The 22,025-nt window shown below is 32.1% G+C and overlaps 1 protein-coding gene across 1 annotated transcript in view; it reads right to left on the bottom strand.

The window, feature by feature from the left end:
• Positions 1–22,025, bottom strand: part of LOC106061064 (uncharacterized) — a 56,212-nt gene that overhangs the window by 23,112 nt on the left and 11,075 nt on the right. The window contains exons 4-29 of the mRNA XM_056019105.1: positions 19,686–19,767; positions 18,305–18,399; positions 17,948–18,166; positions 17,625–17,720; positions 16,713–16,846; positions 16,399–16,603; positions 15,690–15,844; positions 15,275–15,479; positions 14,205–14,377; positions 12,731–12,896; positions 11,436–11,657; positions 10,821–10,994; positions 10,038–10,214; positions 9,226–9,411; positions 8,927–9,049; positions 8,250–8,441; positions 7,441–7,620; positions 7,013–7,216; positions 5,911–6,105; positions 4,768–4,953; positions 4,597–4,620; positions 4,319–4,426; positions 3,810–3,936; positions 2,833–2,975; positions 1,867–2,073; positions 724–966 (exon numbers count right to left, since the gene is read on the bottom strand). Coding sequence (XP_055875080.1) covers positions 724–966; positions 1,867–2,073; positions 2,833–2,975; positions 3,810–3,936; positions 4,319–4,426; positions 4,597–4,620; positions 4,768–4,953; positions 5,911–6,105; positions 7,013–7,216; positions 7,441–7,620; positions 8,250–8,441; positions 8,927–9,049; positions 9,226–9,411; positions 10,038–10,214; positions 10,821–10,994; positions 11,436–11,657; positions 12,731–12,896; positions 14,205–14,377; positions 15,275–15,479; positions 15,690–15,844; positions 16,399–16,603; positions 16,713–16,846; positions 17,625–17,720; positions 17,948–18,166; positions 18,305–18,399; positions 19,686–19,767 — 4,221 coding nt within the window. The remainder of the gene's footprint in view (positions 1–723; positions 967–1,866; positions 2,074–2,832; positions 2,976–3,809; positions 3,937–4,318; positions 4,427–4,596; positions 4,621–4,767; positions 4,954–5,910; positions 6,106–7,012; positions 7,217–7,440; positions 7,621–8,249; positions 8,442–8,926; positions 9,050–9,225; positions 9,412–10,037; positions 10,215–10,820; positions 10,995–11,435; positions 11,658–12,730; positions 12,897–14,204; positions 14,378–15,274; positions 15,480–15,689; positions 15,845–16,398; positions 16,604–16,712; positions 16,847–17,624; positions 17,721–17,947; positions 18,167–18,304; positions 18,400–19,685; positions 19,768–22,025) is intronic.

Here is a 22,025-nt window from a genome sequence, read left to right as displayed (position 1 = left end):
ATCTTTGTGTCTTTCTGAGTCTTGGGCACTCCACTTAACAAACATTGCCCAATACAAATTTCTAATCTACAATGGGATTCAAACTATTGCCACCTCGTTATGTAGCTCAACAATTTACACATGTCTCACAAATTTGAGTCAATACATTTGCACTCTTGAACTTAGATTTCTAAAATTATATTCTAACAAGCACTTTTATTTACATATTTGTGACAAAAATATTTTTTTTAATAATTTTTTTGTTATTTGTATCTAGTTTAACTATATTTTGATACATGCATTTGGGGTCTTGTTTGTTACATTAGGTAAAACAATCATTTGTAATTATCCTAAATACCTGACTATCTTAATAGTAAATTAGAGACTATAATGCTTTGGACTTAGGGTTAGGGTATTTAATAATTAAGACTCAATGAACACACAAATCATTCAATCATTCAAAACTGTCTCCAGGCCAAAATTACTAGTGAAAAATAGAATTTTGTGTATGATGTTAACATTTTACAGAGTTCTTTCTAAAAGTAATATAACATATCTATATAAGCGACGTGGCACAGAATAATAATGAACTTGTACAATGCATCATTCAGGTGACAAACAATTAGGGGCTTAAATACAATTTGGGCTCATTTTATGAAGACTTTAACTACTAAATAAAACATTTATAGGGAGTGAAAGTACTCAAGCACCATTCTAATAATATACAAAATGATTCTGTGTCACCTGTTGTATCGTGACATTTCTTCAGGACTGCTACAGTCTTATTGGTAGTAGAAGCCACACTGGCACTGCTGCTGACATTTGCAAATGTACTGCACAAGCTTGTATTGAAAGTGTAGGTGAATCCATCACATAGTTCATTCTGTAGGCAACTAATATGGCATTCTTTGTAATTAACAGTTGATGAAGATAACAAAGTTCCTGCCAGAGTCTGATCCACAAGGTACTGGAAGTCACAGATAGGGCCTTTAAATAAAGAAAAGAATGTAATCAATATTAAATCAAACAAGCATTATCGTTTTTCTTTATTCAAGAATAGATATTTACATTGATTAAATGATGGTCTAGATAAAAATATATATTTTGTATAAAATAAAAAATACAATTATAAATTATAATAAATTAAGACAACTATTTCTTTTTTCTCACTACTAATGTAAAGGTTTTTAATATTTTTAAACTTAAAAAATATTTGAAGCATTGAAGTACCTTGAGTATAGTAAATAGTGTAGGTCAAAGAGCATTATTTAGCAAGTTAAATGGTATATAAGACTGAGCATTCTAACCTTATAATATCTAAAAGTAAATAAATATGTGCTTTTATAACCTAACTTCACTAATAAGGTAAACAGCCATTAAAAAGATTGTTTCATAAGTCTAGTTACTTTGGCAGTGTTTAAACATACTTGAAAAAATGTATGTAAAATGAATAACTCCTACAATTAGTTGACATCATCACTCTACAACATTTACAGGGAGGTGTGGGGGGACAAGGTTCAAATCCTGGTGAAGACTGGGCTTCTGGGGACACTCAGCTCTAATGGGGAAAAGTAAACAGGTGGTTGGTCATTGGACCACATGACACCCTCTTTAACAGTGGCCCACAGAAACAGATGACCTTTACATCATCTGCCCAATAGATCTCAAGGTCTGAAAGGGGAAGTTTACTTACAATATTTACAAAATCTATTGGACCATTTTTAAATTTAAAAAAAAAAAAGAAAATGACATGCAAGTAGACCATTTTTATTTTTAAAGACCCAACCACAATGTTTTTATACTTGCATTATTTGTTGCAATTATCTATTTCTATCCAAAAATATATTTCATTATTTATCACAAATGTTCACCTAATACTTCACTTACCTTGAGTATAGCCAGGTGAACAGGTACATAAAGGTAGGCCAGTATTGTAATCAATATCACAACTTGAAGCATTCCTACATGATCCACAGGTAAGTTCAGGCAGCTCACAGTTAGTGCCCTTAAAGCCAGTCACACAGGAACAAGTGTAGGAGTTGTTTACCTTTTCACATGTTCCTCCATTCCTACATGGTTCAGTGGCACAAGCATCTGTAGATCAATAGAGAGTAAGCTTAATGATTTATACTTTAAGAGGAAAGTGCATGACCATATGTTTAAGAACTTCTCCATTGAGCTCAGGTAATCCACATGCTTCACTACATTAAAGCAGAGCATTAAGAGTTTCTTGTTCTAAACTTGTTTAGATTAGTTTGTCCTTTTAACCCTGGTCTTTTATGTTTCTTATGTCCACTAAGCACCTTAAGCCAAAACTGATACTCATTGAGAGTGCTTCTTAATTAAATTATTATTAAGTGTTGGCAGAGTGATTATCTCCTTAGCTACCAATTCATGGGCCTTGAGTTTGTTTTCTAGGAAAAAGGGGCTATTGTTAATTATGCTTAGTCCAGACAGCTCTACAGGAATCTAGAAATAGGTTGTGGAAAGTGAAGGTGGTTAGTTGTGCTGGCCATAAAACCTCATTAGCTATTGACCAAGGAAACAGGTAAGCTTTACATCATATGCCCCATAGAGCCCTAAGTTTCTCTCAGAGAAACTTTTTTTTTAAATGCATTTACATGTCACCATTTAAAAAACATTCATTTTAGATATGAAAGATTCAATAGTGAAATTTTTTAAGTTGCTGATGACTTAAACACTAGCTTTTGCATGTTATTAGTATACAATAGCAAAACAACAGAAGTTATTGTTTATATTTCAAAGCCTCCTAAAAAATGACTGCTTTAAAGCAAGGCAATTAGAAATAATGTTAATAACTATGTATGTATTAAAGTACTTGTGTCTGCTGACCATTAAGTTCAGTACAAAAGTGTCCAGAGTAGCCAGGCTTGCAAAGACACACAGCATAGATCAGGTCGAGGGGTTGGCAAAGTCTTGTGCCTTTATTGTCACACCTGAGTCTGTCACAAGCTGATACCTCAGGAGTTTCACATCTACAAATAAAAGTTCAACAATGAATGACATCTCTCAGTAACACCAAACATTACTTGATTTCATGTATTTCTTAAAAGCTTGTTACATGCATTCCTCCTAAACATTATTTTGACCACTCATCACAATTTCATCACTTTCTTTCTGCCTCAATCGCAAATAAAAAGTAAGTTTGAACTGAAAGCTATTTTGAGTGTTTCTTTGAAGGTGATGAAAGTTAAAGGCTGGCTTCACATCATTTGTTTGTCCTTTAATTAAGCAACATCCTATTTATGTTGTTTTTACAAAGCTATATCAACTCACTCTGTTGTCTGTCTCTGTTTCTTTTTTTCATTCTTGGATCAAGTTGAAACTTTTGCACAAGTATTCCTTGTATCTGACAAGACATGAATCAATTAGTTAATTAATTATTGGTGATTAACTATTTTGTTTGATATTGAAATAAGGGGAATAAATGCTACTTAATGAGAGATGCGGATATATATATATGGATTTAATCCCCTTATTATGTTTTGACATGTTTTTCCCCACTTCTCATTCTCAGATCAAGTTGAAATTTTCCAAAATATTCATAGTCGATGACAATACACTAATCAATCAAAAAATTAACCAATTAATTAATTTTTACTAATTAATTAATTTTGTTATATATAGCAAAAAGGGAGACAAACCTTGCCCCTTTTCAGATAAATGGCAGTAATTTGCAGTTCTTTCCCATAGATAAGCTTTGTTTTTTAAAAAAAATCTTTTTTTTTTTCCTTTGCTTGTTATCTTTACAGTTGGGGCAGTAAATTTTTATTTCAGTACAAGAAAAAGAATAATTTATAAAGTAAGACCTTTGTCCAGTAAAGCCTTTTGTGCATACACAATGACTCTGGGTACCATTGTCAATGCAAGTACCATGACTGCTACAGCTGTCTGGCTTACAGTTGTTTGTAATAACTGGACAGTAACTGTAGGAATCTGAAAAAAAAAAAAAGTTCAGAACAATGCTTCCAGTATGTTAGAAATGCCCACTAAATGAAAGTGATCGAAACAGAATGTGAGTTTTAGGTGCTCTAGAGAGTTAAATCAGTAATTGTTGGTAATTACAATTATAAATGAAATAATTAGATTATGTTACAGTCCTGCTGTAGAAAAAAGTAGAATCCTGTTTGTAGAGAACATTAAGTTTTAAACTGGCACTGTGTTGAATAAGCTGTGGAATCTTTAAGCCAGAACATAAGGTAATATCTCAGTAATAAGTGAAGAAACACTCTTAGAGATTTTCATCTTTCTTAATGATCTGAAAGCATTCAAGTTAATCTACAAACAAATGATAAAAAGCTATTCCTAACTGTCTTACCTCCTTCACACAGACAATTCCCAGTTTGTAGAGAACAATAATTTTTAAACTGGCACTCTGTTGAATTACACCCACTCTCAACAGCTCTACAGAAAGTACTGGGCAAACCTAAAGGACAAAAGTACATAGCAAAGTAGTAAGGTTCAGGTGGGCACAACATGGCCTAATTGTGCCGAAGTGCCAAAAACCTAAAATATCAAATAATAATGGTTCAAGTTTACTTTTGATAATAAAAAAAATTCTTCCATATTAAAGTTATGAAACAATAATTAGCTTACCAGTGTGGCAACTATTTTGGTCATCTGAAAAAAGAATCAAATTGTTGCTGTAGTTTTCAAATATTAATGTGTGTAGTTTAACATTAAAAGTATTTTAATGAAACATTTGTTTCAATGAACATCAAAATATTGTTTTTAATAATGCAGCTTAAATTAAATTTCATCACTAGCCTATACAAATTGGGTCGACAACGTTCCATTCCAGTATTCCACCATATTCATTAAAATCACAGATTGATACATTGGATGATGGATGATACCCATCACTGCAGCCAAATGTGGTAACATCCCCATAGTTGTAGCTTGAAACATTGACTGTTCCATACTGAGGAGCTACAGGGTCAGGACAAAAGCCATCTGAAAACAAGCAACAATAAAATACTAGAATCAAGAAAAGTCTATGAAAATTTTTTTTTTGCGTTAAAATACATTACTTGTTCAAAATAAATTAGTACCTTCTTATAGATGCCATTGAATTATTTCATCACATCCAATGTTATAAAAAAAAAGTTTGCATGTTTTCATTTTAAATTTAAGACAGGTAATTGTATTTAATAAGCCTACATATGGATTATCAAAGTGCTTACTTCCTCAGAGTTGATTGGAACTAGAAAATAAGTCTGTTATTATCTTGTGAGTTCAATCATGAATCATTGTTTCATAACCTCTTCATTGAAATTTATGTGTCATTTTTTAAACAGAGGATGTAGGCCACAACATGGGAGACCCTTCAGACAGAGTCATTCTTTTGTGAATTTTTATGACCAATGAGTCCTCTCTGAATAAAATATTCATCTTTTTTGGAAGGAAAAGTGTTAACAACTTAGAGGTTGTATGTAAATTAATATTTAAAAGAAAAAAATCAATAGCCTTTTTGGGGGGCTTTTCTGTAAACCAAATAGCAAAAGAGTTTAGGAGCTTCCAGCTAAAGAACACAATGCAGTGGCTGATCTTTGGGCGCCTCTGTGTCCACCCAGCTCTAATGGGTACCTGACGTTAGTTGGGGAAAAGTAAAGGTTGTTGGTGGTTGTGCTGGCCAAAGGACACCCTCGTCAACAGTGAGCACAGCAACAGATGACCTTTACATCATCTGCTCTATAGATCGCAAGGTCTGAAAGGGGAAACTTTACTTTTACTTTATTTAAAGAACAGACAGAAAAAAAGACAAAGATCAAAATATGAGGCTTATGTCTATTATTTTACTAAGGTTTCAAAACAGTATTAGAATTAAGACATCATATTATATTATTAATTTCTATCTTAATGATTTAAATTATAGAAACAATTTTTTTTCATACATTATTAAAAACTCACAAATGCAATAAATATTGTTAAAATCCCACAGTCCATTCACACAGTAAACATTGACAAATATTTCTTGATTGGACAGAAGATAAGGAAGTTCACATTCCATTCGGAAGTAAGTTCCATTTCTAGTGGATGTAATTAACAATGCAAGAGCTCCAACAGAAAGGTAAGCTTCAGGTGTTCCACAATCTGAAGGCCAGGCTGAGAATAGAAATTTTGGTCTTCAATAATCTCTAGATATTCCAGAAAAAAATATATTAAATACTTTTTAGACTTAGTTGTTGGTTGTTTTTTTTTTTACAGAGATTTTATTTTCACATTTATGTACAAATATCAATTTAAACAGAAACACTTGCATTTAATGATGTACTATGTAATCTTATATGTGAATTGTATCAGAGCTTATAGTTGAACAGTGTGGCAAAACATTTTGGGAAATTTGTTTTTTCTAATGCCCTGAAAAAGGAATCTCAGCCTAAACATTACATAGTTGTCTATTCTTCCCTCTACAATTTTGCTGGTACTGTTTATTTCTTATATGCATTTACACTGCCTTTCAATTGATTAATTCAGTTAGGCTAGTTTGTTAGTTGATTGTCATGAATATTCAGAAAAAAAAAGTAGAATTAGAGTTTTTTTTTTTCATTGCTTTGGTATACCAAAGCTTTCATGTTTATTGTACCATCAGTGTTCTATGGCTCAATCTTTTGTGAACCAGTCAGGGGAGGGGGGGTATAAGGTAGAGAATGTTTTCCGTTCTGACTTTAGGTGCACAGCAATCAGAATTCTGTCCGAGTCAGGATTTGGAATTGAACACCTTCAAAAGGTAGCCAAGTGGGTTTTGCCCCTCAGCCATGCATTCTGTTTAAATGTAATAGTTCTTACCTGTTTCTTATTTATGATTATAAAATCAACTTTTATTTTTGTATTCAATTAGGACTAGAATAAAAAATTAAAATATTAATGACTATGCTATAATTGCTTAGAAAAAAATAGCCACAAAATTAAGGCCACTATCCTTATGAAGTGCTTAACATTTTCTAGAAGCCTCAAGTGAGAGGGAAAAGGTACTAAAGTGGTCCTGCATTTATAACACAGTGTTTACTACCTCCACAGTCATAGCTGTCTCCTTGAAGCTTGTAACTCAGTGTACTTGGGTCATAGAGACAAGTCCTGGTCCTATTATCTTGAACTTTCCCTGACCTGATGCATACTATGGTCACATTAGTCAAGTAATCCACTGGAACACTGGGGATCACCTGAGCAGGTGGGTATGCTAAAGGAGGCAGTGTATCAGGTGCGCATTGAGCAACTATTAAAGAAAAAAAAATTAAACCAGGTAAAAATAAATCTTAAAATACCTTAGAATGAGGTGATTTTCTTATTTCTTGTAGACCTACATAGCTGTTATTTTGCTAGATATTACTACTTAGGGTGCATCATTTCATCTCAAATAAATGTCTTTATTAGTCAATGATTTTTCCTTTAACTTTAAAACCAATAAAAATCTATATGTAAATATAGGTCAAAGTTCACCTTTGCAATAAGGAGCGCTTGGAGTCCAACTTCCTGAACCTGTACAAGTGACTTTATTTGTGTCAGTGGCTAAGACAAATCCAATGTTACAGCTGAATGCCACTGTGTCATTGACATGATAGGTTGCTTGAGGATTTAAGATATAGCCGTTGGACAGACTGACAGCTTCACACACATGTACTGCAACATAAGTAAAATAAGACATAATATTAGAGTTTATTTAAGTCAGTAAAGTAGTAACTTCAGCATGAAAATCAAATAAAATGAGAAATAGGATCACGGGACTAGCTTTGTCAGGTCAAACAGATCCAAGGTTTGAATTTAAATTATACATAATTCCTAAGCATACTTAAGACTAACACTAAGACTAAGACTACTTTATTGATCCTTATGGAAATTTGTTGTGATTACAAGAACTCTTTTCTCATATAAAAACAACACAACAGAAAAATTCACATAAATAAAACAGACACAACATAAAGAGTTCATTCAGCGACTACACAGGCATCTTGGTGTTGATGAAGTCTGACCGAGTAAGGTACGAACAAACGAACGAGAAGGATTCAATTAATTAACTTGAGGCTTGACATAAACAAGTTTTGATAGTACATAAATTTGCACTTGTTAATGAAGAGATATTCAAATAAATATCAAGTTTTAATTAAGAAAAAAAAAACAGTTCTTTCACACACAAAAAAGTGTGTATATTGAAGATTTAATGTAAACAATTTCATTACTATTATCCCCATTGGTTTTGATTCAAAATAATCAACTTAATTATATTAATTAGATAATATGTAGACACTTACAAACACATGTGTGGTTGATATGATATACATCTCCAGCTCTTAGTCCGGTTTCACCAGTGGGAATAAAATAACCATTAGAGCCATTATACATATACAGTTCATAGCCTGGTTGACATTTGCAGTTGTAGCCTCCCACTGTATTGGTACAAAGCTGACTACAATTGCTAATAGACTGTTGGCACTCATCAATATCTTAAATTTCAAATATAAAATGAAAATTAAGTGAAAAAAAGCATGTTTGTATCAACAAAGTACTTTTTTTATTGTGGCTCAAGATAAAGATAAACATGTATCACTATCTGTTGTACACTATATGCTAGGAATATGTTTACAGCAAAAAAAATTTTTTTTGATGAAAAACCAACATACTTCATCAACAAAAGAGCAGCCTTTTATTTTTGGTCAATAATATGAGCCATATTGAAAATTAAGTCATTATATTTTATCTCTACACTGATTACCCCCCCCCCCCCCCCCCCAAAATGGTTTAATGTAGTTTTTTTTTTTGTGAGCCATAGATCATTTTCTGAGGCCAAAGTTTGAATCTCAGGTATTGGAATCTTTACTAAAAGAAAAGTTTTTAAAATCAACCAGCTCCTCAAAACATGGAACTCTATAAAGTTTTGGATGTCAATTTAACAGAAGAATCTTACTAGAACAAAAAAAGCAGTTCTAACCTTGACAGGAACTGCCTTGTTTGAAGAATCCACTCTGACATTGACACTCATATCCTCCTATTTTTCCAACACATGTCTCATTAATACTACAAGGTGATAGACTACAGTAGTTAAATGTGGATACTGAGATAGAATAAAAAAATTAAACACATTATAAAAATGTTAAATCAAGTACAACAGATAAGTATCTATTTCTTTTTAATTTCATTAATATTGAAATGTAGATGTCTTCTAAATTTCATAAGAAAAGATTATGCATTTGATAAATACAATTCCATTTTAATAAGAATAAAAGGTACCTTCACAGACTGGTGAGGTGCCAAATGTCATACTACTCTGGCATTTAATATTTGTTACATTTCCTGATGTGCCTTTAATGACATAGCCTGTGATGCACTCTACAATGACCGTAACACCAAAGGCTACACTCAATGCATTTGTTTTTACTGTTGCATATGGTATATAAGGAATGACACAAACCAGACCTGTAAAGAAGAGCATATTTTACATATGAGCATATAATCTTCTTATCTTATCTTATATTATACAAAAAAAGACCTTGGTGATGTTTTATCACACTAAAATCTGCAGTATTTTAAGTTTTAATTTCACTGCCTGGTATGGCAACCTGAGCATTAAATATTTTTAAAAACTTCATAAAATCATAAATGAGGCTGGTAAGGTCATTGGCAAAAAACAAAACCCATTTGGGCAGCTCAACTGTTAAAGAAAAATATTTATAAGAAAGCTAAAAATATTTTTAAAACAAAAAATACCCCTCTGGCTCAGGATTTTGTGATTTTACCATCACAAAGGAGATACAAGACACCAATAACAAAGACAAACAGACACAAAACCAATTTGTTCCCCCTGGCAATAGAATCATTATATACTATTCAACTATCTGATATAAACATATCACATGTAAATTTAGTGCGAGTCTGGTGTGAATGTATACTTTGGTTTTCTATATATTTTGTTTGGTGTAATGCACTAATTGTAAGACATATTTTTTATGGATAATAAAAGATTATTATTATTATTATTATTATGTTATGTTAGTTTTTTTCGAGGTAAATTTTTTTTTCAAAAGTGTGAGGGAGATACAAACTTTTGCATGAAGGAATCTGGCTGCTCCAATTTCCATCCCTACATGCTACGTTTGGGAAGCCAATCAGTTCATAGCCGTTTAAACACTGAAATCCATAAACACTTCCTAGTTCTGTACCATTGTCCTGGATCAAATTGGTTATAGCTGTTGTATTCAGTGATGGACAACTTTGAAATGCTGAAATCACACAAAAGTACAAAACTAATATGTAGGCTTACTAAGCATAGAAATATTAATAATATAAAAGGGACCAGTGTTTAAAATGCCAAAATGAAAGTAAAGACAATGACAGTTAAACAAGTTTATTATATAGCTAACTTTATTAAGTCCCAAAGATAAGTAACATTGGTAATAGATATTTTACAATTGTAACTGGTGGCATAACATCCTTCTGACTAAGGCTTTCAGTTCATTTCTATGAACAGAAGGGGGCCATAGAGCATAACTGGTGACAATTGTTCTAATTCCACGTTCACTTCTACCTATTCCTTAGTCTGATGAACCATTGGGGCAGCACACATGATCTGTCTTTCTCTATTCCTCTCTGTCTTTTACCATGGATATGATCTATTTCAATAACAGATTCGTCCATTCAAATTCCATTTATATTTTTACAAATGTTTAATGAAAGCAGTACTTTTGTTCAAATGTTTTTTTAAGTCATTTTATTGCCCTTTCTAACTAATTTAACTATATAATGATATTTGAAAATGTTCAATAACAGTCACGACAATATAATATAAAGTAGCAACTATGTTAAATTTGATAAATGTTGCATCCTACCAACACAAGAAGGCGGGGCACTCCATGTTCCATTCATAAGACACTTCACAGAGGCTTCACTAGAGAGCTTGTATTGAGAGTAACAGCCATAATTAACTTCTGAGCCATACACTACTCCACTTGAAGACAGAATGAAGCCATTTGAAATTGGAGGTGGCAAACCACAGTATCTGGCTGTGGAAACAAAAACATTGGCAGATCTTAATTTATTCATTCATTTAACACAATATTCAAAAATTAATGGAGAAAAATTAAAGCTAAATTTTTCTTAAATCAATATTTTTTACCATATAGAAATTTGTCAAAGCTTAATATTGTTAAAAAAAAAAGATTTAACATACAAAATAAAATCAGAATTGTTAAAAATACATATGGGTGTTCAGGTTGTAAGTGAAAAAAAAATTCATAAACAGCATACAACGTATTATATTTTAGGAATGGTTCAAGCATCATTTTGTTCACATGTAAGGATTATAGTGTTCTAAAAGTGTAATATTAATTTTTAATTTGAATATCAAATCATTAGTATAAAATGAACAACTGTAAACATTAAAGGAAAAATCTAAAATAAAAGTGGGATGTCTGAAAATTTAGCATTTCTTTCTATGTACTCACGTGTGCAGTTAGGTATTCTCTGAACATTCCACTGGCCACCATAGTTACAGACCATCAATACTTGGGATTTAATTTCTTTACTGGACTTGGTGACTTCATAAAACTCCTCACTATCAAAAACATGTCCAGTTCTACAAGTTACATTCAGCACAGACCCATAGGGGTAGCTGTTGGCTGATGGTTGAATTAGTGTGTTGTTGTTAAATGTTGGTCTCACGCAATCTGAAACATATTGTAAATAAGTGTATCTCTTAGGTATGATCAGAATGGGTGACTTATTTTCATATTCACATTATAAATTTTTGGGAGTATTATATAAATTACAAAAGTTTCTTTCATAAAAGTTAATGAAGTATATAGGTTGATCAAGCCACAAATTTCTAAGTTTTAATTCTTGACCAATAGACCTAGAGGTAAAGCAAAGAGATCAAGAGATAAACAGCTAATTCTCTCTGGACCAACAATGCCACAGAATAGCTGTCAACATAACTTCTTTATTTCAATTGTACGAACCATTGTAATTCGCATACTACTTAATTAAATATAGAACGATTTTCCTCTACAAAATATTAGTTTCTACAGCTTTCGATTTGTTTTTTAATTGAGACACAAATAACAAAAATAATCTATGATTTTTGTTAACCTTTTGACAGTCCCTAGAAAGAAAAGCCACTAAATATTTTGTATTATTTATCTGTCCATCTGTCCCATTAAGATGTCAAAGACTAAAAGTGCTTTTGAAAATTTAGCTTCACTATAGTCTTCATTATGCAAAATACTTGCAATGGCTACTTTTGGTCTTCTGAATGAGTATTTTTATTTGTTTTAAAAATTAATATGAGTTTATGCAAATACATTTAAATGCAAAAGGCAGTTGGTGCTAGGCATCATTCAACTTGTATACATTGCATACTGTTGTTATTCCAATTACAACATTGTGCAACTTTGAAAATGACAAAAGAATTTCATAAAGATCCTGACATATCTTTTATAAAACAAAGGATGTTTTATGTTACAAATGATCTGATAGTTTTTTCAAGCTCATTGTTGGTAAAGGGCTGAGCTTCCGAGCTGAGAGGTCATAGGTTCAAATCTCTTTAAAGGCTGGGATTTTTTGGAACTTCTGGACTTTTAGGATGCCCCTGAGAGTAGTTAAATCGAGTTAGTTAGGGAAAGTAAAGGCAGTTGGTCATTGTGTTGGCTACATGACACCCTAGTTCTGCCAAAAACAAATAAACAGAAAAATAAAAAGAGTTGTACAAGTACTTCAAGATGATTTTAGCCTAAATAATTACCTGCTGAGAATGTAGCTTTAAATCCTCTGGCATTAAGTATAGCACTTGTTCTAAATATAATTACAAGTTTCCCACTAGGTTCAGAAAAATTTGTTGGTGTAGTTACTGTAATGCTATTATTGGTATTCTCCAAAGTAGATACATCTAAATCTAAACCAGGAAACAACTAGAGAACAAACAAAATTGATTGATTTCATCATAGGGAACAAAATCATTTGGTTCAAAATAAATTGTTTCTACTCTTAGATTTTACACTTGATTGAACAAGTCCAGACTTATATTAATATTTAGATCTAAAATACTTGTACACCTATTGGTGAAACGCTTCATAAGAAAACTTAAAAGAGATTCTATTTAAACATAAAAAAACACCTTTGGGTATAGATATTTTATTTTTTTTATCACAGAAAAGATACAACACACTTAGCATTACGTCAAACAGACACAAGAACCCTTTTGTTCTCCTTGCAATTAAACCACTGAATAGAAGACAACTTTATGATTTAAACTCACATGTAATGATCAAGTGAAACTATGAATATAAAAATTAGTTTTTTATCATATTACTTTGTTTTGTAACATACAATAATGTATTGTTATGTGTAATGCACAATTGTAACATACATTTACTCAAAGATGATAAAGATTGTTTTTAGTATATCAATTATTTTATACTACTCTGTACCAATACAGTTTAATGTCATTTGAACTGTAAAAAATCTCTGATACCAAAAATTGGTCATCTTAAAATCTAGTGAAAGAATCTATTTCACACTGAACAAATTAAGTACAGACTGTATCAGAGATTTAAATCACAAAATTGATTACTTTATAACTGAACATTAACCTTTGTAAAAAACAAGAGAAAATATGAGAGTACATAAATAATGTGGAGTGCCATCAGAGAAAGCTAATCATTTCATTCACATCTGCATGTATTTTAATCAAAGTACTGATAAGCCAGGACACTAGCATCAAAATACCTCTCTTAAAGATCAACTGTCTGATCTGAAAACCACAGCAAAATACTTGTCAGATAACAAAACTAGATATTTTCAACAATGTGTTGGGACATTAGCAACAGTTTTGTAAACTTTCCTATACAAAGAGCTCATAATTTCTTCTTTGGAATAGAAATTATACAATGAGCTCATTATGTCTTGTTTCAAATAGGAGTTGTTTTTTTATAGTGAAAACAGGATGTGCATCATTTTCTTATTATTTATTATCATTATTATTTTTCAAAATATTATTTTTAAAGAATTCTTTTATTCAGAAATATCCCTCTTTGCTTAGGGTATGGGGAGGATTCTTCAAATCCAAATTTGGAGCTATTGGGTTAACACAAATTTCATATGACTTCTATCTGGTTGGTAACATACCTTCTAGCATGTGAATTATGAAGTTCTAGACAAAAGCTGATATTTGCACAACAAAAAGAAAAAAAAAACACTTAATATTTAAATGTTCATACCAATAATTCATCAGAAGGATGAATGTCAAAAGTATTATCCCACAGCAGAGTGAAACTTTTGTTAGATTTGGTTTTTATTTTCCAAGTGCAAGTCAGAGAGTTACTGTAAGCAGAATAAGGAAATCCAGGTGAAGAAATTTTTCCAAAGTCTGAGTCCAGCACAACAGAACAGCCTAAAAAAGCAAGTAAATAATCTTGTCTTTTAATTAGTTAACTACTGAAAACACAATAAGACCATGGCTTCAAAAATTAAAAACTTTATTTAAATGTTTTGTACCTATTCAATGCAATTAATGGTTATTGTTGTAAGTTTCACAGATTAAGGAGCAAATGTGTTTAAATGCAACTTTGAGATACTGATGGATTTCTTGTTAATTTCTGCTGTTTCAATGAAGAAAGGCAAACACAAGAAGTTCTAAAAGATGCTGTGACTTACATTAGGCATTGATCACCAAAATTTTTATGTTAACTGGTATTTTTTTAGTGCTATTCTTTTATAGGTTTAGAACAAATGATGTTTTTACTAAAAAGAACTTTGTTATTGAGGTGTTTTTTTTGTTTTTTTTTGACACAGCTACACTACTGTTGCATCTATCTGTAGTTCTTAACCCAGGGATGTGAGTGTACTCCTATTTAAAGGTAACATGGCTTTACCTCTACACCATGTTGTAGGGTATAAGGTTCTTTTCTTTGTATGCAATGAACTTGTGAATTACATGTTCCTAATTTGTTCAAATACTACAAAGTGCCTAGAGATTAAAAAAGAAGGGAACATGCTTGTATTATTATTATTAGGTCTTGCATTTGGATTTAATAAGAATTCCAGCTGGGTTTGTTTTTTTCATAGAATCATGCTGTTGAAAGACCAGCTGGGTTGTTTTTTCATAGAATCATGCTGTTGAATGACCAGCTGGGTTGTTTTTTTCATAAAATCATGCTGTTGAATGACTATCTGTTCTTTAAAATTATAGCACTTATAATAAAATAGATTTATTTAACAAAATAGTTGGTCCAATCATATATTCTAATCTATGTCAACATATTTCATTAAAAAAAAAAAAACTACAAACCTGTTTCATAAGACAAGTTGAATCCCCTTTTGGCCTGATTGATCAACTGTTGGGTTCTAAAGAGCAAGTATACATGTGGGCCAGATGACAGAATGTCCCTGCCAGATGATGTTAATGACGTCATCTGAGCCAGCACTGGAGATGATGCATCAATCCCATCATACACAGAAATATAGTCTCCTTCAGCCAGTTCAAGATCTAGAATCTAAAATTAATAAAATTGTGTAAATGTAAGTAATTACAATACCAAAGATGATTTAGATAACTTTCTGTAGAATAATTTCTAACAGGAATAAAAATGTAAAAGAACAAAAAAAATATTTACCAAGATAGCAGCCTACTTTTTTCAATAAAGTATTACACTATGACTACTTTTGACACCTATTCTTCAAAACAAATTATGATTCAAACTAACTTTTAAATGTAGAATCTGCCTCTGTTGTCTAGAACTAATGATGTAGACACTCTCTTGATTTGGAAGATAGGGAGAAGGATATTGAGGTGATGAGAGAAACTGGATAAATTTTTCCCCTATTAATGTCTCCCCAATGTCTTCTTCCTGAGCAAAAACTGAGGGGGAAAAAAGTGGAAAAAAAAAAAATTTAATGGACATGAAAATTGATAGAAATTATAACAAAACATGTTTTTAAAAGTTAAATTACTTTTTTAAATCTTTTTTTTTTTTGTATTATCTTTGTATATTGAGAAATGAAATTAATATTAGACTTAAATATGTATCTCATTGGAAAAAAAACATTTTTTTAATGTTCAATTACTCTAAAAAGTATCAGAGCATAATATGTAGTGTTGAAAATGTAATAAAAAAAACTATACATTGTGCATATGGCAGCCAATTAGTTTTTTAGGCTGTTTTGTTGTGCTGACTCTGACTCAGGAGCCTCCAATTTAAACCTTGGTGAGGACTATCAGAATTTTTTTATTTTCATTTCATCCAAAAGCCCCCCCACATCTCTTATGAATTGAGGATGTGAATAAAAAATATAAACCATCTATGCTTTATTTAGTATTACCAAAATAATTAATTGCCTTAGACATTCTACAATGATTAAAATTATAAGATAATTTTTTGTATTAGTGTTATTGAATTAAATATGTTACACTACCTCTAGACCAAAGAGCATTGAAACCTTTGCCTTGTTTGGAACTATCAGATGTAAATCTCACAATCAAAAAGTTGTTAAAACTTCTGAGTGTATAATTAGTCATCTGACCAGAAAGATGTTTTAGTGACATCGAAGAGACTTCGGATTTACCTCCACCAAAGATGACTATTTCATCTATACCTAATTCAGTGTCAATATCTGTAAACTAAATGTTAGAATTCATGCATCAAAATGTAGCTGTTTAAGCTGCCTATAATTATTTCAATATTGGTTTCAATATCCATATCCTATTAGTTTAATAAATCTAGACTTACGACCATCTCAACGACTGAGCCAACAGAAGTCTCTATAGTCCATTGACAAAAACTGTTAGGACTGTATGGTTTTGGATAGCTAATAGAGCTGAAAGACCCTGATTCATTTTGGTACATATATTTACAAAAGGATGCTGAAAAATAAAAAGCATAATAAGAAGTTGCAGCACTGCTATTTTTAAAAACCTGTGTTAACATTAATATCTCGCACATGTAAGGAGCAAAGATCCCACCCCCCTAAACATCTGTAGTTCTTAACATGTTTCATTAGCTAAGATAGTATGAAGACTAAAAATAACAGATTTACTGCTGTAGGGGTAAACAACTGTATAGAGATGGGGACTAATACTAAAATAACACTCCACCATTTTCCCACTTATCTTTGTCAAACACCACCGCTTCTTCAGATTTTCCACGCTTTTACACAAGCGCAGCTCATTTCTTTTCTACCTCAATAGAGAACAACTATAGACAGATAAGTTAACTAAATCCTATTCTGCGTTAATTGTTTGTCTTTTTTTGTTTGTTTTGTAGCTGATGAAGGCCCAAAAGTACTTTGTTTTTACTTGGTTCGGCAGGGTTTCCTATATGCATGATTATTGTATTTTCTAAGATAGTATGAACATGTTATAGGTCCCAACTACTTTTTGAAAGAAAAACATTCCTACAGGGCACAAGAACAGTTTGAAGGATGTAAGGAAGAAAATATGGTTGGATAGCATCTTAAAAACAAGCAGAGGATCAAGACTAATACTTCAAGGATTATGTTTAGACCTGCTAAAACTTAATCAGAATTGAAATTGGGCTAACTACTAACAAACATTTATCTATAAACAAGATATGCTTTCTAAAAGACTGTATTTGTATCACAAAAAATAATGAAAGTTGCAGCAATTAATTTCATCTACTTACAGCAATTTATTTCATCTAATCCATCTTGACAATCTTCTTTACCATCACATCTATATTTTGATGAAAGGCAGATGTCATTTGAACACCTGAAGCTTTCTGTAAAAGAAGAGGAGTTGTAATTATATATATATCATTTTTATAAAATGACCCTTTGCTTCTGGCACATTGTGGTGCATAAGGTATATGACAAATGAGTTTGTGGTAAGAAAGCTACAAAAGAACTTTTGATTGACTCGACTTGCTTCAATAATAAACTTTACTTTTGTACAATTCCTTTATTGACTTAAATTCAAAACAAAACATAGAAGAAACAGCAGTCTTACCGCTATCACAAGCTTTATATTGACAGATAAAAGGGTTCTTATTCTCACAGCCAACCAGAGACCATCGATAATGTCCAGCATTATCAGAAGCAGACACACAACTACCATCACTGGAGTCAGGCTGGTCGCTAGACCAAAACCCTTGATACAAAGACCATGTGGTGCCATCAGACCATTCAGCAGCATCAGTTAAATTAGACTTTGTTTTACTTCTAAGACCTGAAAGAGTATATCATTATATATTGGTTGTTGTTGTTTTTTTCTTTAAAAAATTAAATGAAACGATCTATGTTGCTGATCTATCTTTAAAATTATTTTTTAGAATCTATGTAGGCCTAAATAAAATGTATAGCTTACCAATCCAATAATTTGATAATAAATTAGATTTTGCTAGTAATCCTATGTCATTATTGATATGAGCATCTTTTACTTGAACTAAGTCAGATCCTTGGCTAAAAAAAATATATTAGAAAAAGATAGATTAGACCTAAATCTCTATAGACTCTTACATATGCAAATAAATGCTAGACCTATTGAAACTAGCTATTTTCAAAATATTTTTTTTAAATTGAGGATTTACAATTGAAAGGATATTATGTCATTAGATCTGTGACTGTTATTATAAAGAGGCAAATATTTTAATAGTCTATCTACTCTTAAAATTTCCACTTCATAGTCATAGCATTGTGTTGCTTTGAACAGCAATGAGTTTCTAGTGTCTATATTATACAATATTCAATAGGCATATAGATATAGATCTAGTTGCTGTAGTGTTAAATTCTAAAATTTCATTATCAGGAGCTAATATACATTTATCCATGGAGCTTATCTACCTGAATACCTCATAGAGTTCAGTTTTATATATGTATAGTATATATATAGAGAGAGAGAGAAAAAGAGAGAGAGAGAAACTATGTAGATCTATAGATCTAGCTATAGATAGGGCCTACTATACTTAGAAAAATTTTGAAAGACATAACTCACTCACTCAAGTTAAAAATCATTCTTTGGGGTAGAGTCTACATTAGAGGGAATAATGAAGATACTTGTAAAAACTAAGAAAGGGTAGTTCAATGAAAAACTGGCTGAACTTGTGAAAGAATAGACAGGCCTGTCTCCGAAATTTGTTATATTCTGCTAAGGCTAAGGACAGCTGCTAACCGGGAGGATTGGAGGGATTAGGCTAGGATATGCGAACTGTCACAATACGATACTCAATAAGGCCAACAGTGAGCACTTAGGAATCACACTACTCACACTGTCACAGGCAATATGCATCAACATTATCATGAGGCATGAGGGGTATGTCTGTACTGACTGTACTGTAGTGTAGGTAAAATAGATTTAATTTATCAATAGTCTAGTTAAGTCTAGTACAAAAGGGGCGTCACCGCTACTTCTACTAAGACTAGAATGTGTCAACACTGTCTCGTTTGACTAGTGACTAGTGTGAGTGTGACAAGCGGGACAGTCGACAGATCATAATGATAATGACAATGATAATGAATGATGAGTAATTGAGTTACTGACTAATCTAGTCTCAGTGAGTTAGCCTACTCAGTTACTCACTGAGTTAGGCCTAGATTTGTGTAACACGAATATTCTACACTATCTGTATAGGATAATAATAATTTTAATAATGGCAACGTCCTTCGATTCCAAAAAATTAAGGATGAGTGCAGTGTTTAACATGACTACTATTCGAGATCTAGAATATAGATTGAAAACGTACACTTACAGTTTGCATGCATTGTATGCTCCATCCCAAGTTAATCTTCTGCTGTAAACTTTATTGCACGTTGAACCAATCAATGACCAGCCTAAAAGAAATTAGAAAAGTAACTTGACATATGACATATCGCGTTTTTGCTTACAAACAAGGAAATAAGGGGGGTGCAGGCCGCACCTGGTGACACCCGCACCAGGGGGTGACACCCAAGTCAAAAAATAGACTTTTCCAAAATGCAACAAACAAACAAAATAGCTACATTGAATGTCTCTCGCAGTTTAGTTTCAGCATGTCCCAAACTTTCTTAATTCTATTCTATTTGACTTTTAATCTTCCTATTACGAAGAAAATAATATAACGTTGTAGACGCCAGGAGAAAGAGTTTCTGGGTCTAAGAAATGTAGAAAAAAGAGTAAGCTTAATCATCACACCTTTTTAGAAGGAAATTGACTATGAAAGTCGACTAATACTGATTTCTGTGGATAGAGCTTGTAGCAATATGCGTCTAATGGCTTTATGTCTATGTGTTTCTCAACATTTTACAAAAAAAAATGTTACGTTCGCTACTTCACTGATCAGATAAGATGCAAACTTTTTTTCTAGATTTCTAATAGGGTACTCATACAAAACATTCCTATAAAATATCATTAGTTTTGAAGCACAAATGAAAAATTTGGTTTCTAAGTGTTTCCCCTCCCCTTAAGGAGCTCCTCCAAACATCTTAAATTATCTGATCAGTGAAGTGGCGAACGTAACATTTTTTGTTGTAAAATGTTGAGAAACACATAGACATTAAAAAGAAAACGTGGATAGCCATGTTTTTGCGTTACTTTTTTCGGCTTTCATGTTAAGGCTGACTTTGGTAAACGTGTTTCGTCTTGTCAAATGATATGTCTCACAAATTTCAATCGACCTTAATTCAGTCGCCTCTTCCCTTAGACGGTGAATGCCTGTGCAGGAAAAGATTTCTCTATTTGTAACATTATCTCGGTATGTTATTCGTAGGATCTTTCTCAGCCATCACTGCTCAGCCTTTTTTCAATCTTCCACGCCTCGAAGCGTGGCCTTTGAGAAGTTGATTATATTGAGTAGGTGGATTTTAATCTCCAGGCTAATTGATTTTTTTGTTTAGATAGGCCGTACTTTTTGAAAAACGGTTCCTGCTTTCCAATCCGATATGCAACACCATGTTATGCAGCTCCATTGCTTGTGATAACACTGCCTAAATAGGTTAACATTTCTATTTGTTCAAGATCTGTATGAATTATAATGTTGATGGGGGTACTGGGTAACCTGCACCCAATTTGCATAACTTTGAGGGCGTCTTTATCCGTCATATGTATAATTGTATTTCAAAGTAATGCTAACTCGTCAGCAAAATTCAACTCGGTTTTGTTATTCACCATGGGGACCCTAATGCAGCCTGTTTTATGTATTTCTATGACATCGTCGATGGCTGCAAGAAAGAGAAATGGGGATAAGATAAACCGTAATCTCATATCCGTCTCGGTGTTGAAGAATTCCACCATCTGTTGTGATACAACAGTTTGTTTAGCTTTAGACATGTCACTGAATCTGGACAAATTGTTGCGAGATGCCTCATTCTCTTGCTATTTTTCTGAGAGATTCCGATGGACGCAATCAAACTTTTTTTTTAATCTACAAAACTGATCACATCCTTTGTTTGGTATTCCAGGCTTTACTCGACGATGTTTCGTAGGACGTAAACCTGTTCAGTGCTTGATTTGTCTTTTAGGAAGCAGCTGAGAAACACTGGTGTAATTTAAAAACCTTTTCCGTAAGGAGCTCTTAAATTATCTCTAATAAAAATGTTCACCTCAATTTTTCTTAAATCAATAATTGTACATTTTAAATGTATGTAATCACTTTTGATTAAAATGTCAAAAACAACGAAATTTTAAAATGGAATCGAAAACCATTTTTGGGTGTAACCAATCAATTAATTAGCTTAGAGTTTTATTGTTCAACATAAAGAAAAAAAAAACGTATAGTTTTTTAGGGGAAGATTATTTTTTCCTTCGGGGGGGGGGGTGGAGGGGTAACACCATGAGCTTACCGCACCGGATGACACCGACCTTAGTGACGCCACTGTCTATGTCTCTCTCTCTCGATATATATATATATATGTATATAAATATAATTATATATATATTTAGATTTAGGATTAATCAGGTCTATATTAGTAATAGATCTATCTATACATGTATTATCTATAGTTTCGTGAACCAACAATAAACCAACCAACAATATGACTATAATAAACATAATATGTTCTGAGCTGCAAATAAGCTGAAAACGCTAAAAATAACAGTAACAAATAATGCCAGG

This window comes from Biomphalaria glabrata, chromosome 2 (assembly GCF_947242115.1).
Source record: "Biomphalaria glabrata chromosome 2, xgBioGlab47.1, whole genome shotgun sequence".
NCBI classification, from domain to species: domain Eukaryota; kingdom Metazoa; phylum Mollusca; class Gastropoda; family Planorbidae; genus Biomphalaria; species Biomphalaria glabrata.
The sequence above is the reverse complement of the archived record's forward strand: the minus strand, read 5'-3'. Positions and strand labels throughout refer to the sequence as shown.